Source organism: Eretmochelys imbricata, chromosome 8 (assembly GCF_965152235.1).
Source record: "Eretmochelys imbricata isolate rEreImb1 chromosome 8, rEreImb1.hap1, whole genome shotgun sequence".
In the NCBI taxonomy this organism is placed as follows: domain Eukaryota; kingdom Metazoa; phylum Chordata; order Testudines; family Cheloniidae; genus Eretmochelys; species Eretmochelys imbricata.
This window is the reverse complement of record NC_135579.1, coordinates 95,437,921-95,465,730: the sequence shown is the minus strand read 5'-3', so window position 1 is coordinate 95,465,730 and position 27,810 is coordinate 95,437,921. Positions and strand designations below refer to the sequence as shown.

At 47.9% G+C, this 27,810-nt stretch overlaps 1 protein-coding gene across 1 annotated transcript; it reads right to left on the bottom strand.

Moving 5' to 3' along the window:
- Window positions 1–5,520: 5,520 nt before the first annotated feature.
- Window positions 5,521–26,744, bottom strand: TTC22 (tetratricopeptide repeat domain 22). Its single transcript, XM_077825151.1, has 7 exons — window positions 26,178–26,744; window positions 15,452–15,507; window positions 13,515–13,630; window positions 12,616–12,734; window positions 9,395–9,556; window positions 6,693–6,845; window positions 5,521–6,051 (listed from the first exon to the last, which is right to left on the bottom strand). The coding sequence occupies exons 1-7, from the start codon at window positions 26,742–26,744 to the stop codon at window positions 5,521–5,523; spliced, it is 1,704 nt and encodes a 567-aa protein (XP_077681277.1).
- Between the last annotated feature and the right edge of the window lie 1,066 nt (window positions 26,745–27,810).

Sequence of the window (27,810 nt, the reverse complement as noted above, 5' to 3'; positions counted from 1 at the left end):
TAGTGACAGAGGATGTGGAAAAAGCTAATGTGCTCAATGCTTTTTTTGCCTCTGTCTTCACGAACAAGGTCAGCTCCCAGACTGCTGCGCTGGGCAGCACAGCATGGGAAGGAGGTGACCAGCCCTCTGTGGAGAAAGAAGTGGTTCGGGACTATTTAGAAAAGCTGGACGAGCACAAGTCCATGGGGCCGGATGCGCTGCATCAGAGAGTGCTAAAGGAGTTGGCGGATGTGATTGCAAAGCCATTGGCCATGATCTTTGAAAACTCATGGTGATCCGGGGAAGTCCCGGATGACTGGAAAAAGGCTAATGTAGTGCCCATCTTTAAAAAAGGGAAGAAGGAGGATCCTGGGAACTACAGGCGAGTCAGCCTCACCTCAGTCCCTAGAAAAATCATGGAGCAGGTCCTCAAGGAATCAATTCTGAAGCACTTACAGGAGAGGACAGTGATCAGGAACAGTCAGCATGGATTCACCAAGGGCAAGTCATGCCTGACTAATCTAATTGCCTTTTATGATGAGATAACTGGCTCTGTGAATGAGGGGAAAGCAGTGGACATGTTGTTCCTTGACTTTAGCAAAGCTTTTGACACTGTCTCCCACAGTATTCTTGCCAGCAAGTTAAAGAAGTATGGGCTGGATAAATGGACTATAAGGTGGATAGAAAGTTGGCTAGATTGTTGGGCTCAACGGGTAGTGATCAATGGCTCCATGTCTAGTTGGCAGCCGCTATCAAGTGGAGTGCCCCAAGGGTCGGTCTTCGGCCGATTTTGTTCAATATCTTCATAAATGATCTGGAGGATGGTGTGGATTGCACCCTCAGCAAGTTTGCAGATGACACTAAACTGGGAGGAGAGGTAGATAAGCTGGAGGGTAAGGATAGGATACAGAGGGACCTAGACAAATTGGCGGATTGGGCCAAAAGAAATCTGATGAGGTTCAACAAGGACAAGTGCAGAGTCCTGCACTTAGGATGGAAGAACCCCATGCACCGCTACAGACTAGGGACCGAATGGCTCGGCAGCAGTTCTGCAGAAAAGGACCTAGGGGTGACAGTGGACGAGAAGCTGGATATGAGTCAACAGTGTGCCCTTGTTGCCAAGAAGGCCAATGGCATTTTGGGATGTATAAGTAGGGGCATTGCCAGCAGGAGCCATTCCCCTCTATTCGACATTGGTGAGGCCTCATCTGGAGTACTGTGTCCATTTTGGGCCCCACACTACAAGAAGGATATGGAAAAATTGGAGAGAGTCCAGCGGAGGGCAACAAAAATGATTAGGGGACTGGAACACATGACTTATGAGGAGAGGCTGAGGGAACTGGGATTGTTTAGTCTACAGACGAGAAGAATGAGGGGGGATTTGATAGCTGCTTTCAACTACCTGAAAGGTGGTTCCAAAGAGGATGGATCTAGACTGTTCTCAGTGGCAGCAGATGACAGAACGAGGAGTAATGGTCTCAAGTTGCAGTGGGGGAGGTTTAGGTTGGATATTAGGAAAAACTTTTTCATTAGGAGGGTGGTGAAACACTGGAATGCGTTACCTAGGGAAGTGATCGAATCTCCTTCCTTACAAGTTTTTAAGGTCAGGCTTGACAAAGCCTTGGCTGGGATGATTTAATTGGGGATTGGTCCTGCTTTGAGCAGGGGGTTGGACTAGATGACCTCCTGAGGTCCCTTCCAACCCTGATATTCTATGATTCTATGATTATGTGAGAATCACAGCTTTCATTTTTTTTTAAAAAAGTAACCCACTAGCCCTTGTGGTTGTGGGGAAAAGTTTGCAAACGTGACCCATGTGTAAGTTAGAAGCTCAAAAACCATAAGGCAATAAATAAAAACCCCACCATTTATAAATGTTAAAAATGTCTTCCCGATTTTGGGGGCCTGACTTGTGATTTTTGAACACTTCTGGTTGGCTGTACGGGGCAGGATCAGAGCATATTTCAACATGGCAAACTGGCTTAAAGTTATTAACTCCAGACTGAGCACTAGTTTGACACAAAGTAGGGTAACCAAGATGTCCCGAAATTATAGGGACAGTCCCGATATTCAGGGCTTTTGTCTTATATTGGTGCCTTTTATCCCCCACCCCCGTCCCAATTTTTCACACTTGCTATTTGGTCACTCAAACACAAAGGGTGTTCTGTGAATGTTGCATGCATTCATGTGTATGTCTACCCAGCCTGCGGCAGTGAGCCTCCCAGCTCAGGTCATCAGACTCGGGCTCAGGCTACAGTACTAAAGTTAGCCGTGAAGATATTGTAACTCACATTCTGAAGCCTAGGGAGGAGGGTGGGCGTCAGGGCCTAAGCTCCAGCATGAGCCATGACTTAGAAGCACTTTCTACACAGCTGTTATTAGTACAAGTCTGACTCTGTTGACCTGGGCTCAGAGGCTTGCTGCTGCACTACCGTGACAGGCTCTTTCTCCTCTCCCCTTCCTCCCTCTCAGGGGTGGGGTAAAGGCTGTCAAGCAGTGAGTGCATTGAGCTTCCCTCAGCTGTCGGTCAAGAAAGAGTGGCCAGTAGGTACATTAATGCAGCAGAATTAATTTCTACAGACATTGCTTTGAAATGAGGCAACATATTCCGAAATAGCTGGTGTGCTGTGACGGCTGCTTCTGACAGCAATAGGACCTGCCTCACTGTTTCCTTTTGTCCCCCACCCTGTTTGCTGTATCCACCTGTTGTCTCTCGTCACATACTTAGATTGTAAGCCCTTTGCACCAGGGACTGTCTTTGTGTTACGTGTGTGTAAACAGCACCAGGCACATTGTGATCTCATTTGGGGCTTGTAGGCGTTACCACAATAGCAAACAATAAAGAATAATAATGATTGAAACAATTTCAATAGACAGTAGCAATATGGAAGAAATGGCAAGTTTGTCCCTTTTTACACTTTCACAGTGTAAATGTCTTTATTTAATGAAAAATCAATATGCAGCCATTTTTATTTATATGTTGCCCGCCCAGTAAATATTGATAGAGATGCTGTAAGACTACATGTAATTATGAAACACATCATCTGTCTTCTCTGTAATATGTAATTTGCTTTCCATCTGTCTGTTTTACTGATGAGTCATAAATTGCTAAACAAATGTTATTACCTTCATTTAATAAATTATGTTGACAGGAAATATAAATATTGTAACAATTCCATGGTCTTATAGGATCTTTGTGACTGTCACTATGCTGTATCTCCCCAGCCCTAAGGAGCTCCTCATTCCGTTTCAATGACCATTTGGAACTTTACAGCAACAGCTGGGGTTAGAACTCACAGCCACTACCACTTGAGCTAAAGGAAAATTACCACCTATAGGTGGCAACAAACAGCTAAGCAGTTCTGATTTCATCCAGCAGAGAGCAGTGGTTCACATACCTACTTGCTAGTTCATTGTACCGCTACTTGGAAGCTGGGATACTCTAAGAGCGATTCTCAGAAACTGAGGATAATTAATTTCAGGCATTACCAGGCAATAATAATTAACACTTATATTTTATTTCATCTTCAGAAATAATCTGGGAGCATCCTAAAAGGCAGAGAAACAGCAGTCCAGTTTCAACCACAATGTAGGCAGGGGCCCTTTCATTGTTCTGTTTAGCGTATAGGAATTGGGTAGTATCTGTTTAAATAGTTTATGAACCCTCTAGTAGTGCTCACTGTGTTCTGTGGTTTAGAAAGCTGCCAGAGTAGCAGTATATCTGTATAACTGATCTTGCATGTTGTGTGTATTGAGTAAACATGGGTATCTGGACCCCACTGTGCCCAGGTGGTTTCTACATACTATTATCGTTGTGCAGACGGAAAGAGGCCCAACTCTGTGTCTTGGTTCTTGTTTGTTATTGTAATTAAGTTCTTCTTCCAGGGCCTGATTCCCTTCCCACCAAAGAAAATGGGAAATTTGTGACTTATTTTATGTGGGAGCAAGATTAGGCCCCCAGAGTATTATCATGGGAAGCACCTTTCATATCTTTAAAACTCCATTAGAAATCCAATAGAAGTAGGTAGAGCACCTCACATGAAATAAAATATGGGTATGGTTGAGTGATGTGCTGCTAACAGTTACCCCCCCAAACATTTCCCCCTTAGACTGTGATAAACCTAGGTGCTGGAGGTATGCACATCCCTGGAAAAGGAGAGAGAATCTAGTTCTTTGAAGCAAAAAGCTTTCTCATAACTAATGTAAAACCAGTGAATGAGGCACAGAAACTTACATTAAACACAACTTTGCTGGAAAGGCATATAATTTGTGCCGCTAAAATATACAGAGAACATTGACGAGAGAGAGAGAGATGAAACCCTTGCCCTGAGTTAGGAAAATATCCTCTTCCCAGCATTCTGCACCATCTGATGCACCCCAGCTAGAAGAACTTTGCCCCTCAGAAGTATTTTTATGAGCACCAGGCCAGAGTCAGCAATATCATCAGAGGCAGAGAAACCACCTCAAACTTCCTACCAATTCAGAAGAATTTTAGGTGCTCCCAGGAGCCCCCAACAACCATCATTAGTTCAGCTATTAGTATGAGTGGTTTAGTGGTAAAATTCTCACTGTGTGTGTGTGTCTGTTTCATACAGGTTTTTATATTGCGCTTATCACCATAGTATGGGAGATCCGTATTTGATTCCTGACCAGTGCAGAGCTGAGTTGGGGGATCAGATACTATGGTGATGGGAGGCAATGTAAAAGCGTGAGGTAGAAAAAACTGAACATATGAGATTTTCTAGTATTCAACAGATCATGTTTCCTTCCTGCACTAAAATCTTTCTTACCTTATTAACAGATGTGTTATTCATTTGTTTAGAATGAAATCCAAGGATTGTGGCCTGATCATACATGGTGCTAAGCACCCTCAATTCCCAATGAGTCTGCAGGATCAGAGCTCTGCATTAGCTGCATTCACTTAATGAAAAAGAGGATAATTGGAGTGCAGACCAAAACCAGCACAGAGGCTATTCTACAGTGGATGAAATCACATCCCCAGAATGTAATGGAGGCAGAGTTGTCCCACGGTGGCAGATCTTCCAGCTTTGCCAGTAACTTGCTGTGTGGCCTTGAGCACATCACTTCAGACAAGGTCCATCCTGAGGAAGTGGGGGCCAGATTTTCAGAGGGGTTGAGCACTCACAGCTTCAAGTGAACTCAAAAATTGGAGGTTTCAGAGTAACAGCCGTGTTAGTCTGTATTCGCAAAAAGAAAAAGGAGTACTAGTGGCACCTTAGAGACTAACCAATTTATTTGAGCATAAGCTTTCGTGAGCTACAGCTCACTTCATCGGATGCATTCCAAAAATTGGAGGCACCCATAATCAGAGATCACTTTTCATTATTTGGTCTGTACCTCAGTATCTCCATTTGTGAAACAGATAGTAATACTTGGCCACTTCTGCACACTGCTCAGAGATCTGCAGATAAGAGTTAAATAGTTTATTGTCTACTGCCTGTTTGATGAGAACTAGAAGTTTTCAGACAGTATTAGCCATGAGGCAGTTGTGCTGCATGACATGATGCCGACGTCGGTTGTTCAGAAGGAGAGTGATCGCTCATTTAGTTTGGGCTTGGAAAAGTCAGTCTTTATTGTCTCAAACAGCATCTTCACCAGCTCGGTATTCCCTCTGGTGACCATGGCTTTGGAGAGCTCGATCACCTCTGTTGTGTGATTGCGACACACCAGTCTCAGCTCCTGGTGGACACGCTGCTTTGGGTATTTCTCCTCAGCCTTCTTTACCCACAATTCTACCTCCTGCATCAGCATCTCGGCATTCACCCTCTTCTGACTGAACAGCATAAGAAGTGTCTCCATCAGGCACCGGAAACTCTCTGTGTAGGTGGAGCCCACATCGTCCAGTTCTATGGCTCGCTTGAAGCACCCAATGGCATTGGACTCCTCATTTTTAAGCCGCAGGCATTTCCCTCTAAGCAGCTGTATTTCCGGTAGTGTATCTCCCAGGTCAAACTCCATGGCTTTCGCAAAGAACTCCAAAGCATTGTCCAGTGCCGTCTCATCCACTGGGAATAGTTCCCGCATGGCATCAACACCCATGTAATAGTAGACCTAGAAGGACATAATGACAGAATGACTGCAGATTCACAGCCATGGTTTACAAGGAAACTGCAGAGCCTTTTACTACTGCCTGAGATGACTGTACTACGCCGGGGTAACATTCGTTAGCAGAATCCACCAGTGGACCATGCAAAGTGGCCACAGCATAGTCGATGCTCTGGGCCAGTCTGCATACATTATACACAACCATCATTTGAGCACTCCAGTTCACCTCCCTCCAGCTCTTAGGGTACGTCTACACAGCAAAAGCTGGGCACAGGCTAGCTTGCCCAAGCTAGCGTGAATCCAGCTAGCACTGGTAACAACGGCAGTGAAGACAATGCGCTGTTGGCTTCAGCAAAGGTAGTATAAGTCCAGCAGGGACCCTGAGTACATACATGGCTCGCTAGCTCACCCAGGACCCCATGCTGTGCTATCTTCACTGCTAATTGGATTCAAGCTAGTTTGTGTAGGCTAGCCCTTGTCCAGCTTTTCCTGTACAGACATACCCCAAGAACCAGGACTGAGCCTTCAATGTTTCTACATTCTATTGTTCCTCTTGTTTCTTTAAGTAGTGAATGTAAATAAAAACATGAAGACATGAAAAAAGCAGCAACTGATCTCACTGGGAGAGCATCTGTGTATTTACTCACCTGGCCTATCTCCAGGTATGTCTTCAAGCACGGACAAACCTTTACAACACTTTCAAGGTCCTCTTTAGCACTGGTGAGATTTTTCCTGTCTGGCATGCCTCCCAAACCCATCTTTGCACGTTCCAGATCTCGCAGATAGAGCTTAATGTGGATCTAAACACAGGAGGAAACTCATTCTGGTATACATCCAGTTTCAATGTTATCCCTCCTGCCACAATATTTGGGGTTAGTTCATGCTTGTAGGGCCGTTTTAACATATATAGCACTAAGTATATTAATATTAGTAAAAAAAAAATGGAACACATTGGGCCAGATCCTCAGCTGGGGTTAATCAGTGTAGCTCCACTGCAAGCCAGGTTACATGAGCCCAGGAGCTATCTATCTTGACCATTCCCAAAGTGTCTGAGTGCCTAGGACAACATAGTTCCACACACCTCCTGGAGATGTGTTGACCAGTTACTGGAATTCGCTTTCACAGTGATGAGGATGTAAATACCAATTGATCTAATGATACTATTATACGAATAGGAATTGGGGAGCACTATATGCTTCTGTCGGTTGCACCACTGCACCCCATTGGCGACCCTAGGAGTTTTACCTGAGTAAGAACTGCAGAATCAAGCCCTTTGTTTTATATTGTTTTGTAGTCTTCTGAAGCTGAGTCTATTTAAGACACAGTCTGGCTTTTAGAAACCCCCTAATGCTGCATTTTTTGGCCTCATACCTGCATGCAGCTGAGCTTCAAGAGAAATTAGAAACCTCCTTTGAAGGATAGGTCTAGTCACATACTAAAGATACCCAGGACAGCCTGAACATTCACTTGTGAGGCAACTTATTTCTTAAGCAATTGAATATTTCTTGTCTTAAAAAATAAATAAAGTGAGAATTAATCTCAGGTTTATTTAAAAACCAACCAATCAACTCCCATTTCAATACTTTGCTGCTGTTATAATAGGAAATAACCAGTAACAATACCCCTGGCTATTTGAGGTAGGAATCATGAACACCATTGTACAAATAAGGACACCCAGGTACAGACAGGTAGAGGGTAACACTTTCAAAAGATCCTAAGTGATTTAGGAGCCTATGTCTCATTCAAAGTCCATAAGACTTTGGCTCCCAAATGCCTGAAAATTAGACTTAGGTAGCTAAGTCACTTATTAACATTTGAAAATGTTACCCTAGGTAACAAGGAGCCTGAGCAGAGCCAGAACTGAACTCAGATCTCCAGACTGGCTCCTTAACTATAAGACCATCCTTCCTCCCCAGCTTATTTTCCCTTTGGGTGACTGCTTTGACTATCACATAACATAGCCCAGGACAATGATAGCTTCTTTTCTAGTGTTTAGCTTCGGCTATCGGGAATCCCTAGTGGAATCCCTTGGCACAGACAGAGCCATTTCCAGGAGCCATCTCAGTGAAAGGCTCCTCTGATCATGAAGAGGAATTTGACTCCTGAGTACAAGGCCAGGCCTGGTGAGCCCCATATTCCAAGAGAAATCTCCCCTGGGGCCTGTATCCTGGGTGAATCAGCTGGCAAGCCACTCAGGGATGAAGATGCTTATTCAAATGATGCCTCCAATATTCACCAGTGGCACGGAAAGGCTGCAGATCTTGGCAAATGCCCTCTCCAGTTGGCTGACTGCACTCAGCTGGCAGGGCTTGAAAAGCAGATTAATGGTCTTACACAGGGATTCTGCATTTTGGAAGTTCATAGATCTTCTGTCAAATAAAGCCCTTAATGGAAACACACAGAGTCAGGCTGGCTCCTGGAAGGAGGGAGGCAGCAGAAGGTTTTTATTCTGGGTGGAGAGTGGCAGCAAACCAGCATTACCTTCTGCTGGAACTCAAGCACCTTCCTGAGATTTGGGGCCCCATCCGAAGGCCACTGAAGTTAATGGGAAGATTCTCATTGACTTCAATGGGCTTTGGATCAGACCCAAGAGTCCACCAACCTGCTCTTGTGTAATGACACCGTAAGAGAAATGTTGATACCTTGATGGACCAGATCAGTTTCCATAATTATTAATATTTACAGCAACAATGTACATCTCCTATGATGCCTTTTACCTAGAAGCAACAAACTAAACAGAGGGATCATTTCACCCACCACTGACATACAGCCACCTCTGGGGTGGAACATGGCCGCTGTTTCACGCCACAGAGCAACACTGTACAACAGGTTAGAAGAGGAAATGAAGGGTACTATATGCACATGCTTACTTAGTTTCTTAAATTAGGCCCCAATTCAGCGGAACTTTAGGCACCTGCTTCACTTTCAGCAGAGCACATAAGCACATCTTTCACTTTCAGCAGGTGAATAGTTCCATTTCAGTCAGCGGCACTGCGCACGTGCTTAAAGTGATGAATGTGCCTATGCACTTTGCTGCAGCGGAGCCTTACTTTTTTAAGGCGAGGATGCAGTCCCTTTCAGAAGAAAATTGTATGTTCCAGTGGGCTTCCCAGGATGAGCTGAAGCCTGTGCAAGGTGCCACTCCAGAAATCAAAACAACATAGACAGAAATGTGAGTTATTGCGTTTGTTTGGTAAGTTTAGCATAGGCTAAAATCTTGTGCAAATGACGAGGTTGCTAGAAATATTGCCACAAGGCCAGTCCCTGGCAAAGGTAGGGGCTGCTCTGGCTCTGGTTCAGAATGTAGCATGGGCCCTTGAAGATTTGGTGTCAAAGACAAGCTACGTACCTTGGCCCGCGTGCAGTAGGCCTGCCAGTTGAGCTCTGGATCTTGTAGGACATCTAGCGCCATATTGCAGATTCCCATAGCCATTTCTTGCTTGCCCAGGAAGTGGAAAATTTTTGCCAGTCGGTTTAGTGTGGGAGGATTGTCACTAGCTATTTCTATTGCCTTTTGAAACCAAGAAAGCAAAACATATTTCCATCAGTGAACTGCCCCTTACTGTACTGATCAAACATCCCTGAATTCAGTTGGACCGTCTGTGTTATTCACAGACTGGCTTTTGTGACTGACTGACTGACTGTAATTTGTTGAGACTCAGATGATGAGTCAAAAGCTGCATGGGTACTGACTCACAATGGCATGGTATTTTTAATTATGCAGATTCCTGCACTCTGCTTTACTGCTGTGTCAAGATTCCTTCCCCACCCTGAACTCTAGGGTACAGATGTGGGGACCTGCATGAAAACCCCCTAAGCTTATTTTTACCAGCTTAGGTTAAAACTTCCCCAAGGTACAAACTATTTTACCTTTTGCCCTTGGACTTTATTGCTGCCAGCACCAAGCGTCTAACAGATATATAACCAGGAAAGAGCTCGCTTGGAAACATCTTTCCCCCCAAATTCCGCCCCAAACCCTACACCCCCTTTCCTGGGGAAGGCTTGATAAAAATCCTCACCAATTTGCATAAGTGAATACGGACCCAAACCCTTGGATCTTAAGAACAATGAAAAAGCAATCAGGTTCTTAAAAGAAGAATTTTAATTGAAGAAAAAAGTAAAAGAATCACCTCTGTAAAATCAGGATGGTAAATACCTTACAGGGTAATCAGATTCAAAACATAGAGAATCCCTCTAGGCAAAACCTTAAGTTACAAAAAGACACAAAAACAGGAATCTACATTCCATTCAGCACAACTTATTTTATCAGCCATTTACACAAAACAGAATCTAACGCATCTCTAGCTAGATTACTTACTAAGTTCTAAGACTCCATTCCTTTCCTGTTCCTGGCAAAAGCATCACACAGACAGAGAGAGCCTTTGTTTCTCCCCCCCTCCAGCTTTGCAAGTATCTTGTCTCCTCATTAAGAAAAGGAGAACTTGTGGCACCTTAGAGACTAACCAATGTATTTGAGCATGAGCTTTCGTGAGCTACAGCTCACTTCATCGGTCATTGGTCCTTTTGGTCATTTTGGTCAGGTGCCAGCGAGGTTATCCTAGCTTCTTAACCCTTTAAAGGTGAAATGGTTTTTCCTCTGGCCAGGAGGGATTTAAAGGTGTTTACCCTTCCCTTTATATTTATGACAGCTGCCCTCAGGGCTTGGCATCCACATGCCCTCAACAAACATGGTTGCCTCAACTTCTCATTTCACCTAGCCAATAAGAGGAAGAAGAAAAAGCTGGTCATTTCTCCTAAATATTTAGGGGCAGATTCTGATACCCTGTCTTATTGAGTAGCACCTCTCTCCATGCATGATCCAGCCTCATTAAAGTCAATGGGATCATTGGCTGAGCATAAGCTACCCATTGTAAGGAGAGGCATTAGATTCTGACCCAGAATAGCCACCACCCAATGATTCCTTCTGCTAACTCAGTAGTAACCATACCCTGTGTCATAACCCCTGGCCTTCAACCCAGGCCCATAGGAGCAGCCACACTTCAACCCTCCATTTGGCAGCCTGCTGACAAGGTCTGACCCAGGAAACACAGCCCCAGTTTGAGGGCCCACCCCTGACATCCTATTGGTGGAGTCCCAGAGCAGCCGATTGGCCCGCTGGCCCTACTTAAGTCAGGAACAGGACAGCTGTCTGAACAACTGGGATTCACCTTTTACTGGATTGGGTGCTTCCTGCTCCCCTGGCTTGGCTCCTGACCTCTGGCTTGTGATTCTGATCTCCCGGTTTCCTGACCCAGCCTGACTCAACTCCTGACTTTGGACTCCAGCTCTGACCACTAGGTCTGGCTGCTTACAACTTGGCCTTGACACCCTGGACTAATAAACACCTCAGTGTCTACATTATTTAAGACAGGACGCAGCTACTACCTCAGAAACAGGAAGCACCTTAAAGTTTCCATATCATGTGCTCTTTTTTTAAAACTCCAAAGTAATTGGCTTAGGTTAATGCACCAGGCCCATTACCACAGCATCTTGGCAGCTGATTAAGGGCTGTACAGATACAGGTCTGGAGCCACACTATCCCAGCAGGGAACTCTGGGAGGCAATGCAGGGAGAGCATGGTTGTGTATGAGGTGAGCTTTGCTGGCCATTGTGGAATGGGGACTGGGTTATAGCCCTGCCTCCTTGCCAGCCCTCCATAGAGTGGCACGTGCAGGTGCTGGAATTGTGCCTGCACTCTGTATAGGGCATTGAAAGGGGGAGGAGACTCCTTCTTCCTCCCTCTTCATGCACTCCCATAAGGCTAGACCAGACTAATAACGGCAATAGCCTTCGCCGCTGTTCTTGGTGGAGGTGGATGTCAGCCCAAACCATGGCTCAAGCCACCCCTGAGTTCTGGGAGAGTTTAGCTCTGGATCCTGACTGGGTGGGTGGCTTGGGCCTGTACATGCCAGCGCTGCCTTGTGTGATTATAATCTTAACTGAGAGCTGGCAGGACTACTGAGTTGCACATGTAACCCAGGCAGGGCTGCCAGTGGGGCATGTGGTTCCTCAGCTTCTGTGCTGCATTGGGAGCAGGGGTGTAGTCAGAGGGAGGCTCAGGTGCTTATATAAGGTGTGGAGGCTGGGAGGAGTAAAACAAACACCCAGCCTAATCCTTCTACTTTCTCCCCATTCCTTGGGACTCTCCCATCCCTAGAACTTCTGCACCCTTAACAAAAATTAACTCCTGGATGCTTCCTCCAGCCTCATCTTACAGCTTGGGCCCCTGGGCTGCAGTAAGGGGTAGCTCTTGTTGTCAGTGGAACAAGGCTGATTCACATCACCTGAGAATCTGACCCAGTGTCCTTGATGGTGAGGTCTGCTTGTGTAAAACAGAGATCCTAAGCTCTGCTGGCTTTGCCTGATACGTACTGCTCATTCTGGAGTGCCTCAGAGTAGGGAAAAGGAGGCATGAGGATGGAGTGACGGGGAAGGAGCAGATAAGAAGGGAATGCAGAGGAGAGAGATGGCAATCTGCATGGCTTATAGGGGATGTAGGTATAAAGGAGTGAGCAATGGGGACTTCCACAAGTCTTCTCATTACACCCTAGCAATGAAGTAAAAAAGCACCTTGCCAAAGCAATCAAGGGGCCCAGTCCCAGAGTAACCACAGTCATGGATCCCCATTGGGGTGGTGGAAAACGTCTCTTTCCTTTCCAGCAGCATCCCGAGGTAGCACCAGGCCAGAGCTAGAGGGGGTGGAGAACAAAAGTCAGAGCAGGTTAGCAGTAAAGACACTAATATTAGAAGCTATCCATCCTGCACAATCAGGCTGAAGGGACATTTCACTTTGGCAACTGAGCCGCTTTGGCAAAAGATGCATTTCAAAGTTAGTTTAGTTTAGTGAATTTAGTGCTTCTGAGAAGTGCCCAGGAGCCTGGAGTACTTGGTTTATCTGCAGCATGAAGACTGACAGTGCAAACTGCCCACGCACTGCCCTGCCCATGTACTTCAACCCCACCCCAGATCTCTAAGGGGTCAGAGGTTAGGTAACTTTCCAGGATCTGCCTGCTCTCTGGCTTCTCTGCTGAGATTGCCAATAAGCTGCAATTGTGCTGCTGTTGAAAATGTTATTTCCCTGATCTCTGTTGACTAGGAACTGGACTGAGACCATCAGTTTATTTCACCCAGGCCACCCAACAACCATTGTATGATAACTTTTAGACCTTGATTCAGCAAGGTGCTTCAGTACGTGACTAACTTTAAGTATGCGACTAGTCCCATTTGCTTCAATGAGACTATTAATGTACTTTAAATTAGACACTTGCTTAAGCACCCTGCTGAATCGGGGCCTTAGTTGCTACCAGAAATGGGATCTGTAGGTCCTTAGCTCTTCTGCATATAAGGCCACGTTCATGTATGAGCCTAACCTTAGGCAGGCAGGTGTGAAAAGCTTGGTGAGTTGCGGTCTGAGCCCTGCTTCTCATGCAGAGGAATGGAGTGTGCCTGGAATGAGCTGGTTCTCATACCTCTGTAGTGAGAATTTGAGGACTTGGTCACTTGTCGAAGCAGAGCCAGCGTTCTGTTAAAGGAGGGCAGCCGCTTCTGCTCATCATTTCCCTTGTTCATCAGGATCCCATCTAATCTGTAAGAGCAGGAGCAGTTTGGTTACTGGATCCTAGCTACACAAACGAGCAAGTTGTCCAAGGTTACACAGCGAGTCAACAAAGAGTCAGGATTGGAACTCAGGGGCCTGATTCTCCACTGCATTGCAACTGTGGAACATAGGGAGTTGCCATACTGGATCGGACCCACAGTCCATCTAGTCCTGTATTCTGTTTCTGACAGTGGCCAGCACCAGACACTTCACAGGAAAGTGTACGAACTCTGCAGTAGGCAGATCTGGGGTAATCTGCCCCCCACAAACATCTAATCCTAATCCCTACTAGTTATAAATTGTTTTGAGCCCTGAAACATGAGGTTTTATCTCCCACCTGATGCTCTTTTTGCTAGTTGTAACTATAATTAAGGCTGTGAATCTGTCACGGAGATCATGGGTTCCATGACTTTCCGTGACTTCTGCAGCGGCTGGTGCTGGGTCAGCAGCAGCAATTTGGGTGTGTGGGAGGCGACTCAGGGCTAGGGGCAGAATTTCAAGGCCCTTTCTTATGGGCTTAGTTTTATTTCTCCAAATCAAACAGCACAACGCAAATCTACTCATGAAATCAGGCCCAGACCCAGAGTCTCCCCTGGGTCTCGCTCTCAGCGGGGCTGCTTGTTTGGCCTGTTATCTAAGGGCCAAGGCCCAGAATTTAGGAGCCTAAATACCTTTGTGGATCTGGGCGCAGTGACTTGCAGTTTATCACCTGATCCCTGGCCTCAGAGCCATCACTGGAGAGGCAGGTAACTAGGCAAAGGAGGGCTAGGCCCAACTCCTTTAAAGGGCCAGCCACCCTATGCCAGGTAGAATGAACTCTGCCCTCACTATTCACTAATTCAGTGCCCATGGCCATGGTATCTGAGTTTCTCTATGAAGCCCATTCTCCTACCAGGCAGAAAGAAAGAACGAGTCTGATATAGGGTGAACTCCAGGCCCCACTGAGATAATTGGGAGTTTTGCCACTGAGCTCAGTGGAACCAAGATTTCCCTCCCGGTCGTTTACACAAGTCCTCCTCTGTCTGTGGAATCCACTTCCCCCTGGCATTTGGCGCCATTGTACTGTGATGCTAAGTTGGTTTCAGTTCCCCTGATGCATTACCTGTTTTCCACCGCTTGCTAGCCCAGGCCTCACTAGAGGGGTGTGCTTTGGTTTGCTGTGCACTAAAAAGAGAGTGAAAAAAGCCACTCATCTCTACGTAGAAAATCCCTTTCTCTGCACCAGGGGCAAATCCTGATCTGACTGAAGAAATGTCTCCCATGCACCACAGCCAGGGACACACCACCTCCCCTCCATGGTCACCAGAGAACAGGAAATGTTGGCCTGTGAGGAGTTCCTACAGGGAATCAAAGGTAAAATGCCCCTGAGAAATCAGAACAAATTAAACATGCTAGTAAGGAAACAACTAAGGAAACTCCCTGGCTTGTGGCTCAAAGAGATCGTTCTAGGGGATCTGTCACAGGGATTTTGATAGTGTCCTGAATGGGGTCTGAACAGACTGGCTGTTTAATTCACCTGGAGAGAGGTTAACTAGCACCTATCACCTGGGGCAGTCACAATCCATTCCAGACTGGAGCTATCGGTCCCTGCTCTCAATGCTTTTGCCTTGGCTGAGCCAGGTGTAGGCATCTCATAGTCCTTGCTACAACTGCCCAAGAAACAAAGCAGATGGTCTGCCAGGGTGCAGGCAAACTCCCCCATTCCAGTGTAATCTGCCACTGTTTATTTCTCATGGCACCCTCGGAGAAGGTGTTTGGTGCTGTTCCGCTCTCTTATTCCAGCTCCGCGCCAGGCACTCCCTCTCTTACCTGATGTACAGAGTGGCCATAGTGAAGTACCAGCTTCTCTTCTCCTCCAGGGGGATCTGAAATAGGGAAAGGTTTGTAGGAAAGTCATCATTAACACCTGAAAAATCGCCCTCCCGAATCCAGTGGCCTATGAAACTAGACATCCAGAGGCAAGACGAACGTGCACTTTGCCAGGAAAACAACACTCAAAACTTTCTTACTTCGCTACTCAATAAAAGACGCCGGGCCAGATCCTCACCTGTGTAAATCAGTGTAGCGTCATTGGCGCACCATGAGTTTTTACCAAGCCAAAATCTGACACAAAGGCTCCCTCTGAAACAGAGGCGGTCCCTTTCAAAACCCATTCAGTATGTCATGCAAACCTCTGCCCTTTCACGCTATCCTTTAAGTTCCACAGTAGACGTTGCACTTTCATCCAGGGATCTCAAAGCACCTTGTAAACACGCAGGAGTGAATCCTCAACCCACTGGGGGAGTACCCCACAGAGAGTAACAGCTGCAGTCTAGTGCCTTGAGCCAGAGCGGGTAGTCAGGAGTCTGCTTATGACTCTGCCAAAGACTTGCGGTGAGACCTTGGGCTTATGTGCCTCAGTTTCTCCACCGGTAAGAAGGGACAGTAATGCTTATCCACCTTTGTAAAACCTTTTAAGGTCTATAGTGTCAATGGCAATTGGTTCACAAGCAAAGCACTAATAATTCCATTTTATAGAGGGGGGAAAGGATGGTCTGAGGAGTCTGTGGCAGAGCGAGGACTAGAACACAGGAATCCCGACTCCCAGGCCACAGGGCTACCCATTAGAAGGCACTTCCCTGAATGCAGGTGTCCTCACAGACACATGGATTTCCTCTCTTCCCCCTATTTCCGCAGCTGGGCTATACCATTCCACTCAGGGTGGTTTATTAGTGCTTACTCTGTTCTGTGCAGATTAGAAGAGGGTTTCCATGAAGCGTGTGTCTGTATAAGTCTGCATCCTATGAGGTTGTTGTATACATTACTGTGTTTAAAAATGGTACATAGCAGAGCCAGTCTGGGCCAGCAACATGGAGATAAGGCTTGTCAGGTTCTTTGCCTGCAGCACAGTCCCCTCACTCTGCTCAGAGAAGAGAGGGCTTTCTGTTTAAATGGGAATTGCACAGGACAGTGCAATGGGGTAAGTCTTGGTGGACAGTACATAACGCAATGGGCAGAGGGATTGCAATATTAGCCAGGCTAGCAGTTTCCAAGAGGTGGATGCAGGTACAATTAAAAGGAGCAAACATTCTCAGTATTACTTATATTATTCACACTGCGCTCAGCACTGCATAGGGCACACAAAGAAAGCAAGCCCCTGCCCCAGAGAGCACAAGTCTCCAAGGCTGACACACAGAAGACGGCACATGCTGGGGGTGGGGATGGTTTAGCGTGTTCTTGTGATGAAAGCCGAAGGTTGAGGCAAAGCAATGCCTTACAACAATCCTGGCTCCCGCTTATCGTATCCAGAACAGAGCGATTCCCTACTGTAGCTGCTCACTGCGTCATTGGCATGGACAGCAGCTTAGCAAGCACAGGCCCAGCCAGCCAGTTGCACCAGTGAGGTGGAGAAACCAAATGGACAGTTTTCCCAAACAAAGTATCACCTTCCTGCCCTGTACTGAGGATTCAGGGAGGAAGGAATTGGGGAAGTTAGCGAGGGTTACACACAGTATTTTTGCTGCCTCATGCAGGCGCACAGGGAGCAGGAGGTAAGGGCCGATTTGTCTCCACTCACTTTGCAGAAAGGATGGTCTCATGAGCACAACACAGTGCTGGTAATCAGGAGATTTTGGAGTTCTGTTCTCAGCTCTCCCAGAGGCCTTCTGTGTTGCCTGGCTCAGTTCAGAGTCTTCTTGGTAACTGCACTGTGCACGCAGTGTTGTTGGTACTGTATTAGTCCCAGGATAAAGTCTGTGCTTGTCTCTCTCCGCAACAGAAGTTGGTCCAATAAAAGGTATTACCTCACCCACCTTGTCTCTGCATTGTGCAGGCTTTCACTCTTGTGCAGAGTCACTATAAAAGTTGCCAATCTGCTCCGATTGTGTTTGCACCCACTTTTCACTGGTGTAAATAACACACAAGGTGCAAGGCCCTGGAGCATCAAATCTGCAGTGTTAAATCCTGGCCCCCCAATGAAGTCAAAACTCCTACATACTCTGTAGGACAAGGATTTAACTCATGTGCCTCAGGTTCCCTATCTGCTACAAGGGGATAATAATAATGCCGTCCTCAGAGAGGGGTTGATGCTAAATTTATTCATGTTTGCAAAGTGCTTTGAGATGCTCAAACAGCAGCAGCTGCAGAGGTGCAGAGGGCTAGCATCTTTCACTGGTGTGTAAGGGAAGGACAAATGGGGACGTACGACAGGAATAACAGACTCACAAATATAAAGCCTTCAAAATAGCCAGGAGATTCTGTGGTGAAGAGCTGTCGGCTTGTTGGATCTAATACCACGTAGGTGGCAGAAATATGTTCCAATGAAAGAGAATTCTCAGTGCACTATAAATATCTGAAAGCACTTGGCTGATATTTAGCCTGCTGCTGTAAGCAGAAACGCCAGCTCACTGCAGAAACGCCAGCTAACAGTGTTCCAGGTGCGTAGCTGCCCTAAGGGACAGTTTTGTGAGCCAAGCGACTGGTTCCAAATGTCTAAACTCCGAGAGCACAGCCCCCCACCGTGCCTGCAATGACCCTCTCATCCTGTTGCGGCCAAGGAACTGACTGCCCTTTGGGAGGATGTTTAGACATCAAGGCTGTGAGTGTCGTGCATGGGCAGCCTGGGGAAGATGGTGCCTGGCAGGTGTGCAGAGGCGGAGCCTTTTCCCCACAGCATCATTGCAGTTTTTGTGATCTCCCAAGTCCAGAGATGTCTCTGGGGCACTAGGCTCCTGATAGGAGATGGTGGTGGTGGGCAGGAGGTGAGGCCACTGCCCTGCCCACCCTCTGCAGCCAGCCCGCTCTGCTAAAACACAGGATAGCGGATGTGCTCACATTGTGTGCTGGGAAGCTCCAGGGAGCCTTATGTCTTCCTGCAGCACAATGCTTTCCCCCCGTGGGGCAGGAGGCTCCACAGCACCCCAAGGTGGGCTGGTGTCCAGGGGTATGTCTACATTGCATTGTACACCTGGGTCTGTGGGACCCGGGCTTGTGGACTTATTTCCAAGCCCATGCTGCATCCACACTGCATTGTAAACCTGAACCCAGCTCTCACAGCCGTGCTAACGCATCCATACTGCACCATGTAGACCTTCTGACTTGGGTCTGTGGCTTGACCTGCATCCACACTGCAAAATGACCGCTTGGACCCAAGTCACAGCGGGACTCAGGCTCTGACCCACTCCACTAGGAGGGTCCTAGGACCTGGGTCCTGAGTGCTTGCTGACCCGAGTGTGCATGTGGACAGAAAAGGGGCTTGGCTGAAACCTGAGTTGGAGCCCGAGCTTAGCATGCATTGTAGACATACCCTAATAGGGCCAACCCAACTTTAAACATCTCATGGCACATTCTAGTAACACCAGGAGTTTGCCCTGCGGACGGTTGTTGGCTAGCATTCCCCAGACCAGCTGTTGTGCACCATGGTGTGCTCCAGCCGCCTGCCTGGCTGCCACCACTCCCCCAGAGGTGGCTGCCTTTCATTCACGGGAGAAGTGTTTCTGCAGACCCTCGCTCATTCAGCCTCCACTGATACCAACGTTAGGAATGCTGAATCAGGTGCTCCGCACCAGCAACTCCCTTGATTTCAATGGGATTTGTGGGTACTCAGCACTTGTGAAGGTCTTACAGATTGTTTGGGAAGCATGTGGGGATCCTCTAAGGTTGGAGGGAGGAAACTTGCACTCCTAGTTCATTAGAAGAACTGAATACAATTGGAAAGGCTATTCCTCCTCCCTGGCTGAAGCTGAACCAAGCACTGTTCCTGGTACTTTGCCCATGATCTGTTGAAAGTGAACCAGCTTTGTGATCTATACTCCCATCTGGTGGCTCTGTTCGCATTTAATTGTAATGGGTTGTGGGCAAAGTGCTAATTGCTATTCCCTTTAGACCTGGCGGTGGAGCAGATTTTGCAAGTTAATGGGTTTGGAGAGCGCTGAGCTGGGCTGGATTGTTTAGAAGGTATTCCGTTTAAGTTTCTTTTTTGATTTCTTTGTGGGTTCATTTTATCTGTGCACATAAATAAAATAAACCCATACTTAAATGGCCTAGCAAGACTATGGATCATGATGCAGAAGGAAGCAGCCAGCACTAAATGAGAAAGGAATTCGACACATGATTTTGATGCCTAACTTTTTGGATGCCCAACTTGAGACATGCCTAAGGGGGCAGGGTTCTGTAGAAAGTGCTTAGCACCCAGCCCTCCAAAAAACAGGTCTCTTTAAAGTGGCTCAAGTTGGGTACCTCAAAATTAGAGCTGTGCGGAGAAAGGGAATTCTGTTCCAGGGAGGACTGAGATGTTTCAATTTGGAATGGAACCCAACAATTTTGAAAGTCTCCATGAAAGGGAATGGAAGCCCAGCTGAGAGACATTCTGCCCAGCGGGCTGTCCCTGAGCTGAGGACTCTGGAAGCTCTGGCTGCTGAGGAGCCATTAGCTGGCGCTCCGAACTTCCGGGCTCTTTGGCAGCCACCTGGTGGATTGGCAGGGAGCTGTAAGTCCGGGAGCCCCAGCTGAACAGAGAGCCTTGGAGCTTGGGAGTCGCAGTTCCCAGGGCTTCTTGGCTCCCCACCAGGCAGGCTGCCTGAGAGTTTATAGCCTGGAAACCCAGATTGCCCTGGTCAGCTGTGGAGGGCTGGGTGGGTGAGCTGGCAGGAAACCAGGCAGTTTTCTAAACCTGCCCGGCAGGGCGGGATCCATTGGAACTTGGTCAAAAGGGAGCCATCACCATGAAACTTTTCCAGTTTTACCACTCGGCATTCTAGGAGAAGCATTCCACTGGGGAATGTCTGAGCAGTTCTACTCAGAATCACTCATCACTCCTGACAAGCCGCCTGGCTATGTTCTCTGGAGCCAGGTTGTGCCTGACCTTCAGTGGAAGAGCGAGAAAGCAGGAGAGGGCACCAAGACGCTGCCCGCCCCTTGTGCTTTGCTAAGTGCAAGTCTGATAGCCACCATTTTGACCAACACCCCAGAAACTGAACCAGGGATCACCAGCGTTAAAAAGCATAAGCAGCTACAACCTGAACTAAAGACCCAGCCTCTGCAACTGGAGCTGTGACAGATGCACACCTGCCGTGGACCCAGCGCTGTGCAGAATGCACAGCCTGACAAGGCTCACACTCATGGCTCCAGAGGGAGCAGGCCTATGCCTCCACTCCCTTGTGCAGCAGAGCAGACAGTGCACCCTGGAACAGAGAGATGCCTGTGCTGACCCGGACCTCGGGGAGGCAGAGCACCTGCCTGAACAATGCCTCTTGGCGCTCCCACTGAACAGGGTGTCTCCACCACACAGTGCAGGGCTGGGGCTGGGGCTTAAAGTCTCACTTGAGCTTTTGCTAAGCTCTCCAGCTGGGAGAGCAGATTTGCCATTCAAATCCCTCATTTTTTAAACCGAAACCTGCTCCTTTCCCAACACTTCCAGAGGTGTTAGGTTGGGCTGCTCATCGGCAGGGACACCTACAGGCAGTTTAGACACAACCAGCACCCTGAGGTGCTGCAGAGTTCCTGCATGCACTTTCCCCGCAGCTGCAGGGCTTTAGTTTAGTTACAATTCCACTTGGCCCTATAGTAGATAAGATCTGCCTGAGATTATTCAAGTGAAGGGCATGAATGCTGCTGGACTAGATTTACTAGGAGCCCCTCAGAATCCTACAACCTGCCCACATGGCTCCAACATTTTTGCAGCTGTCAACATTGTAAACACCGCTCCCCTCCTAATGTCTTAAGGCTGGTGGCCAGCACGGGAATGGTTTGAGCAATCCACAGAATAGCTGATAGAAGAGTCAATTATTTTGTATATTCACAACCTTTTTCCTAGGCAGCGTCCTTGCACAGTGAATAGAGTGGCTGGCAGGGGCAGGTACATAAACTGGGTGGTTTGGATAAGAGGATCAGCAGTGCCAGGGCTGGATCTGCAAGTGATGTATGTTGGCATCACTCTCCTGAAATCAATGGAGGGACATTGATTTACACCAGCTGAGAATCTGGCCCTTAGTGTTTACAAGGGAATAATGTTAGTGGAATCATTGATTTATTGAGGGGAGAAAGCTCACACCTTTCTGATAATTGCTGCTTCAGTCTGTGTGGCTGCAGACTTGGGACTGGACACTGGTGAGGCTCCATCTACACCATGTATATTGCCGTGTTATAACAATAGTGCCCCATTCATTCTAGAGCATGGTTTGGCCTGGCCTGTGTGGATAGGACCAAACCATGTTAAGAGTCATGTTACTGCGCCACGTTAGAGTTCTGGGCTCTACCATCAACACAGGCAAGGCCAAGCTGTATTATCACCCAGTCAGCGCACCATCCTCAGCCAATACCCTGTGGAGTGGAGTCGAGCACAGTCGGGCTGCCTAGCCTGGAGGAGACCAAAGCACGTCTATGCAGCCTTTCAACCAAGGTTCAATCATGGGTTCAACTTAACTGTGGCCGAACCAAGTTCCGACAGGATGAAGCTGTTTCATGGTGGTGTTAAATCAAAGCTTGTGCTAGCCAGGTCTCTGTAATGTTCACTAAGCACTCAGGGGTCAGGTGCGTTGCAGAGAAGGCAGCGCACTTTGACTGCATCAGTGCCCACTGCAGCCTGCATCTGCTCAGGTGGCTGGAATCACCATTCGGGAAGGGGAGGAAGCTGAACACAGCCATAAGCATAACCAGCCCCACACTGGGAACTTGAGAGCCATTTCTACATCCCAGAGACGGTAGCTATGTCGGCAGGAGAAGCCCTGCTGTCAATATAGCACTGTCTACACCAGGAGTTTAGTCGGTATAACTGCATTGCTCAGGAGTGTGGATTTTCCACACCCTTGAGCAACGTAGTAATGAATATGACATAAATTGCTAGTGTAGACGAAGCCTCTGTTAAAATGTCCCCGAATGTAGGGACCATTCAGATTCCCATCCCAATACAAACCCACCAGCTGGGTCCCAGCTACTTTTAATATTTATATTACAGTAGCATCTAGAGGCCGCAACCGAGATCAGGGCCCATTGTGCTAGTCACTGGACAACCACATAATGATAGAGAGCCCTTCCTCCCAAACTTTTAACACTCCAAATAGACAAGACAGTCACAGGATGGAGGGAAGGATGGATTCTTATTCTTCTGATTCTGGAGAACTGAGGCACACGGAGATTTAGGTAACATAGGGAGAACTAGGAGCGGAATCCAGATTTTCACAGTCCCAGTACTGTGCCTTAAAACTCTCTTTTGCCACGATCACTACAAAAAACTTGACACCCGTCAGGCTGAGACCACATTTATCAGGATGACCAATATTGTCTCCTTGTTTCCTTGTGCTCCCCTGTCTGTCTGTGACCATCTGTTGTCTCTGGTCTTATCCTTAGATTGTAAGCACCTTAGGACAGGGACTGTTCTTTTGTTCTGGGTTTGTGCAGTGCCTAGCACAATGGGGCCCTGGTCCTGGGCTGGGGCTCCGGTAATACAAATAAAATAAATAATTATAATTCACCGCAGAACCTTCTTGCTCTTTATACCTTGCCCTTCTAGAGGTGACAAACTGAAAAGGAGATGTTCGGTTCTGAGGTTACTCTCATAGCAGTGGAAGGCTGCAGAAGAGGATTTCCAACTCTGCCTGTGTTGATAGGGCGATTTCCCCAGCTGCTGTTTGCATATTCTTGGGCCCCCCTCTCTGAAACACAGACCTGGCCAAGTCCAGCTGCTTTCTGGAGTTATCCTGCTTTCTGCCACTTCACACAGACCGGCGGGGGTTAACAGCAATATGAACAGAAAGCAAATTGTCTCCAGGCTCTAGAGATGTCTATAGCAAGGTGGCTGGGTATGAACTGACCGCTGCTTGACTGATCCTGGAGAACCATCCTAAGGGCTAAAATAACATCTCTGTGGGTGGCCTGGGGCTTTGGTGGTGTGCTGGAACCTTTCACGTCTGTATCACTGGCCCAAGCCAAGAGTGCCTGTTTTACAGCGTCTGCTGGGCCTGCTCGGTGGATAATCCAAGGATTGTTTATCTGGTGCCTTTCATAAGCATGGCTTTGTCACAAGAAACATCAGCCTGTCTACACTGTCAAGGGCCTCAGGAAAACAGGGCTAAGAGCTGTAATGCAGACAGGTCCACCCCACGTCCTGGGATCAGAAACCTGCCCAGCTATTCCAAGGTTTTCATGCGCACAGATCGCTTTGACTGTGTTACATGTGGCTGCTGACACCCTGGCAGCTCCTGTCTGCTCTGCAGTGTTTAGCTGTGATGTCCCTCCATGTGGGGACAACTGTGCTGTCCGTGAGTCCACTTATGACAATAGCCTCAGTGATGCGCTAAATGACATCGCTCAGTGTTAGACCATCGCCTTAGTCACACCGAGCGGCCCTGCATCACTAACCCCCTGCTTTGTGCAGAACGGGGACTGTGAAAAGTTTAATGCCAGACTACAGAATTTTAAATAGCCGCTGAATCCCCTGTAGCGGCACTGCCTACCCACTCTGGCTTCAGGCTAGCGTCTGCCTCAGTTTCCCCCCTCTTGGGCTCCCAGTAAGCTCAGTATAGGCTTTCATGTGTCCTGTAACACCCCTTCTTGGGGTCTGGATACACAAGAACTCCCCTAGCCTTCCTAGGTGGCTCCCAACCCTTGGTGCAGTGATCCCAGGCTGGGCCCTGCTGAGTCTTTCCTCTAGCAGACTTCCTCTCCACCCGCCAGCCATCCTCGCTGGCTGCTGCTCCCTGCTGGCTTGAACCCTCCTGCCTGGGCAGTTGGGAGAGTCTCTGAGCAGCTCATGCTGCTCTCCTGCTCCTTTGAGTCCCTCCCTGCTCTCCATCTAGGAACAGCAGCTCCCAGGGCTTCCTACCTGGAGTCTCCCCTTTGATTCTCTTCAGGCTTCTCTGTTATCTCCACCCCCAGAAGGCCTGATTCTAGCCACACAAAATGTGACACTGCTCATCTCCACCTGGGGAGACAAGTTAAGTGGGTCACAGGTGGGGCCCTGGACCTATCTCCCCTTAAAGGGCCAGTCACCCGGTGACATCCCCCGCACCTAATTAAAATGAAAAAAATGGTCTGATAGTTTTCTTCTTACTGAAACAACAGAACATCCTAGAACAGGGGGTCTAGAGAATGATGCAGCATTTATTCTCTTACTATGCATTTTCATCTGCTTCTCTATCTTAGAGTTCTCTATCCTGCCCTTCACTGAAATGTTGCGAACTCTTGGGATTGTTTTTTTAAAGCCCCAGCTCCAGGAGTGATGTGATTCCATGAGAATCTCAGCTTGCATTTAAAAGTAAAAGCAAGTTTCTAGCCCTCAGGGTTGCAAAGAAAAGGTTGAAAATGTACCCTGAGCGCAGCCTAAAGGCTCAGGAAACAGGAGGCAAAGAAAAAGAATCCCAGATTAATTAGCTGTACAAATCTCATGATTTGCTAAGTCTATCTCAGGATTTTCTGGGGCTTTACTCATGATTTTTGAATGTTGGGGGTTGGCAACACTATTTGCAGTGTGCCATGTTACTTCCATGATATTAGAGAGACAAGGTGGGTGAGCCAATATCTTTTATTGGACCAACTTCTATGGGTGAAAGAAACAAGCTTTTGAGCTTACCCGGACTTGAAGAAGAGCTCTCAGCTCAAAAGTTTGTCTCTCTCACCCACAGAAGCTGGTCCAATAAAAGTTATTTCCTCCCCCACCTTGTCTCTCTGTAATAGTTATGAACTTCCCAGGTAACATGTCTGGGGTCAAGAATTTAAGGAATGAACTAAGCTGTAGCACTAATGAGCATTTTGATAGCACCTTCTAGCTGAAGGCCTTGAAGCCTTTTCCAAACACAGCTGGGAGAAGTATTTGCACTTGACACAAATCCTTGAGTTGAATGGCTTAAGGAAGGACATTTTCTGCGGCTTTGCCAACGGAACACACTTAGTGTCTTGAAGCAAATTCAGTGTGTGTGATACCCTGATGCTCCATCCGTTCTGATGTCTCAGAGAGCGTACACCGTGCAATTCTTATTCTAACGATAAACAAAACCAGCTCTCCACCCAAGCGCTCCCCTTAAGTGAGCATACCAGCCACCTGCCTTTTATGAGCTCCCACAGGGCAGCCACACACTGCGTGTGCAGAAGGACGCGCCTTTGTTTGAACAGCTAGAGAAGATAAGGCTGGAAGTGCAGAACACTGTTTATTCTGATCACGTAAGACCAGAGTAACTTAAAACAGGTTTAAAACTTTCCACAATCCCATCCAGCTACAGAATCGTGTTGCCTTTATAGGGGCTGATCTGCAGGATCGGGCCCATAGAGATCAACAATTTTAAGTGACACAGCACGAAGGAGGGCGGAACACTAAGATAGGAGCGATTCCCAGAAGCTTTCTCCTGGCAGGACTTTACTCCCTCAGGCTTATACTTGTCTGCACTGTCATTCCCAAGCTCAGCTATTAGCTGGTAAATTAGTTCCTACTCTAGGTTCCTGCTATCATAATGAACCCATGATTGTATTGCTCTGCCCAAAGGGTAGAGGGCCTACAAAGACACATGGCAAGTACGTCCGGTGATACCAGACAGCAATCTACGCATTGGTAGGAGGTGTGACTGACCTGCTCCCCATAAGCAAGAGCCTTGTCATAGAGCATGAGGCCGGCAGTCAGTTTCTCCATTCGGTCTTCTTCATCCACAAGCCCAATGTCAAAGACGTAAGCGTAGCCCTGCTCTGCCAGGCAGCGGGCCGCTCGGAGCCTGGGATCCCCCTGAGATGCGTCTTCTGAGCCCAGGCCCATTAAGTGGGCTAGTTTCTTGGTGCAGTCAGCCTCTTCCTGCTCGCTGTCCAGCCTGTCATACACACAGGCCAGGTTGGCCCAGGCATTGAGGTTGTCAGGGTCCTCCTGGGAGATGCTCAGGAAGATCTCCTTGGCTTGCTCCATCTCCTCCAGGTGGAAGGAGAAGACCCCGAGCAGGTTCCTGATGGCAAATCGCTGGGAGCCAGACTCAAGCTCTAGCTCATACATCAGGCTGTCTCGTTTAAGCTTCATGTCCCTCCCTCTGAAAGTCACAGCAGAGCAGGGCTCGAAGTTCAGGTTCATCTCCAGGTGGAAGTGACCAGGAATATAGTCCATCTCCTCAATGAGCGTGTCAATATCCACCTCGGCTTCCTCCGGGTTCTCCATGGGGAATTGCTGGGTATATCCCCACGCAGGGCTGCTGCAGTATCTCCCAGTCCCAACCTTTCCCTCCTCCTCTCTGACAAACCTGCAATTCTGCTCTCTCAAACCTGCAATTCTGGTTTAGCTGATTCACATGCAGCCTGGGAGGAGTCCTGAATGGAAGAGGCACCTAGCCACGCCTGTCATTCTTCAAGTGCCTGCTTGGCTAGGACTGTCAGTGAATCTCAAGAGTCCAAAACAGAAAAGTCTGCTGGGTCCATTCTTGCCTGTTGTCCTGGCAGGGGCAGGGGCAGAGGTGGGCTGCTCCTTGCAGTGCATGCTGGAGCGATCAGTCACATATTCCCATTTCCCTTCTTTGGTTTGTATTCTGTAGCGTGTTAACGTTTGTTGTGTATTTTGCTCCAGGCCATAAAACGCCTTTGACAATAAAAAGTCTGGGCCAAATCCTGATTCCCTTACTCCAAATCCCCATCAGAACGGATCGGTAGCCAAGCCTGATCATGGACTGCACAGCAGAGCCGCTTCTGGACCAGATTCAGGAGTTTGAAGCCAGAAGCGCTCCGCTGCGGGAGTGGAGGGGCTGTGCTGCAGTCACAGTCCCTCCCCTGGGGCTCTGCACAGGCTGACTCAGCTGGCCAGAGCAGAGGGAGCAGCCAGCCCAGGCTTTCCCCACCGGCTTCACCCCCACGTGAGAGGGCACAGCAGGCTGGTTCAGCTGGGTGGTGTGAGAGAGTGGATCCGGCTCACCCTCGACCTTTCATCAGGGGGCGGGAGCAAGGTCGGGAGCATTGTGGCTGGTCCCCGTGCAGGAACAAAGGAGTGGAGGAGACTCTTGTACTCTTCTTCTCACCCCTTGGAGTATCCATTCTGTGCCAGCCACAGTGTATATTTAATGAGGATCAGCTGCACTCAACTAACACTGCTGCTGGGTGACCCTCGGATAGGCATCTCCGAGTTGGAGCCTGGAGCAATACCTGAACAGGCTACAAACCAGTGTTAAGAAATAGCAATTTGGTCCCAGTAATGACCACAGCCTCCGGCTGACAGCCAGAACCAGTCACAGGGGGGT

Bases quoted from the DNA above. Each gene is read 5' to 3' on its own strand.
- TTC22 (XM_077825151.1), bottom strand. From the start codon at position 26,744: ATGGAGAACCCGGAGGAAGCCGAGGTGGATATTGACACGCTCATTGAG. The intron at 13,631-15,451 runs GTAAGAGAGGGA...CTGCTCTTACAG, and splicing joins ATGGCCACTCTGTACATCAG to ATTAGATGGGATCCTGATGA. The intron at 12,735-13,514 runs GTATGAGAACCA...CACCCCCTCTAG, and splicing joins CTCAAATTCTCACTACAGAG to CTCTGGCCTGGTGCTACCTC.